Source organism: Dendrobium catenatum, unplaced genomic scaffold, assembly GCF_001605985.2.
Source record: "Dendrobium catenatum unplaced genomic scaffold, ASM160598v2 fragScaff_scaffold_104, whole genome shotgun sequence".
Classification (NCBI taxonomy): domain Eukaryota; kingdom Viridiplantae; phylum Streptophyta; class Magnoliopsida; order Asparagales; family Orchidaceae; genus Dendrobium; species Dendrobium catenatum.
The window spans coordinates 26,920-28,408 of record NW_021318566.1 but is presented as its reverse complement, the minus strand read 5'-3'; the positions used below and the strand labels follow the sequence as shown (position 1 = coordinate 28,408).

General features: G+C 33.9%; 1 protein-coding gene across 1 annotated transcript in view; it reads right to left on the bottom strand.

The window, feature by feature from the left end:
- LOC110104394 (alanine--tRNA ligase) overlaps positions 1-1,106 on the bottom strand; it is a 25,116-nt gene extending 24,010 nt beyond the window's left edge. The window contains exons 1-2 of the mRNA XM_020833474.2: positions 909-1,106; positions 670-807 (exon numbers count right to left, since the gene is read on the bottom strand). Of these exons, the coding sequence (XP_020689133.1) occupies positions 670-807; positions 909-995 (225 nt within the window). The 5' untranslated portion in view covers positions 996-1,106. The remainder of the gene's footprint in view (positions 1-669; positions 808-908) is intronic.
- Between the last annotated feature and the right edge of the window lie 383 nt (positions 1,107-1,489).

Below are 1,489 nucleotides of genomic sequence, written 5' to 3'. Positions count from 1 at the left end.
TTGCCCTAATCTAAAACTTCACCAAAATCCTTGACTAGCAATTGGCTACAAACCCAACTTGTCATCTATACAAACAGCTATGCCAAATTGAATTTTTATATTTTTATATTTAAATATTGTAACGCTAATCTTAATCTTCACACATAAACAGGAAGTCATTTGTCGAGCACAAGCACATACAACATGAAATCTTTGGTGAAATTTTATCATATTGGAAACTAAAATATGATACCCAATCAGAATCTCCCTCTATGAATTGATTTTATGTGAAGATCAAGTCAAAAAGATCAATGTTGATTCCAATTGAGAGTAATATGGTTTAAGCATAGCATGAAATTTTGAGAACCTCACTCCAACATGCTTGTCATTCTGCTTTGTTTTAGGAGTTTTAATCACATATATAATGCCAGGGTTAATGATTGTAAAGGATAGTTTAGAATTGGATTAGCCGGTCTTGCGGGTCATGATAGCTTTAAATTTTTATAACAGATTTATCTGTTAAAACTCTGGTTCTAAATAACTCCACGGATCATGTTACTGCTAAAGTGGTTATTATTTTCTACGATTGCGATCAAAAATATAAGAGAAACAGATGCTAATAAATAATAATAGGCTCTTGCTAAGTTCATATTAAAGATGATATTCTTATAATTATTCAAGATTTCTCACCACCCCATCGTTGGACCTGACATCCTCCACCACGAACCTAAAGCCAGAACTGTAAATGACTCCTTTGTCAGCCGGCTGCCCACCACCCTGAGGATGGAAAATGGTGGAATCAAGGATCATCGCCAATCGGCCATCCACCTACAGTTACGAAACATAGGATTCCAGTAGCATGAAATGAATAAATTAGGGTTTTCCTCAAATGAATGCGCCAAAAGGTTGGGGCAAGAGCGGATTGAAACCTGCTCGAAGGCGATAAAGATCGCGGGGTACTGGAGCGCCTGCATGTCATCGAAGTAGGCAAGCTTCGTCGGACAATGCTTAGTCATACTCGTCGGCCCTCTCACGCACCTCCGAGCTGGTACTTCGTACTGTCGCTCAACGAGGTCCAAGGGAAAACACTTCGAAAGTGCCAGGGCGGCTCCCGCTACATCTATATATACTCGCATTTTATTTCCCATCGGATGCTAAAAATTCGCGCAATTTAATGTAACAAAATAAAATTAATATAAATTAAATCATTATTTTTAAAAATATAATGCGTTTCATAATTTTCCTAAATACATTGAGATTTTATTAATCTATTTTGACTAAAAATGATGTGAATATATTTGGACAAGCAAATTATGAGTATAAAAAAAATTAGAAAATTATTTTAAACGTTCTTTTTTAAATAAAAATTGTTAAAAGTCTTCCTTCTTTACATCTAGAAGAAAGGCCACTGAATCTTAATTTGTATTTAATTATATTTATTTAATTTACAATAAGTTTCTATGCAATTTGAATTAAAAAAAAATTGAAAAAAAATAATAAATTTGAAATG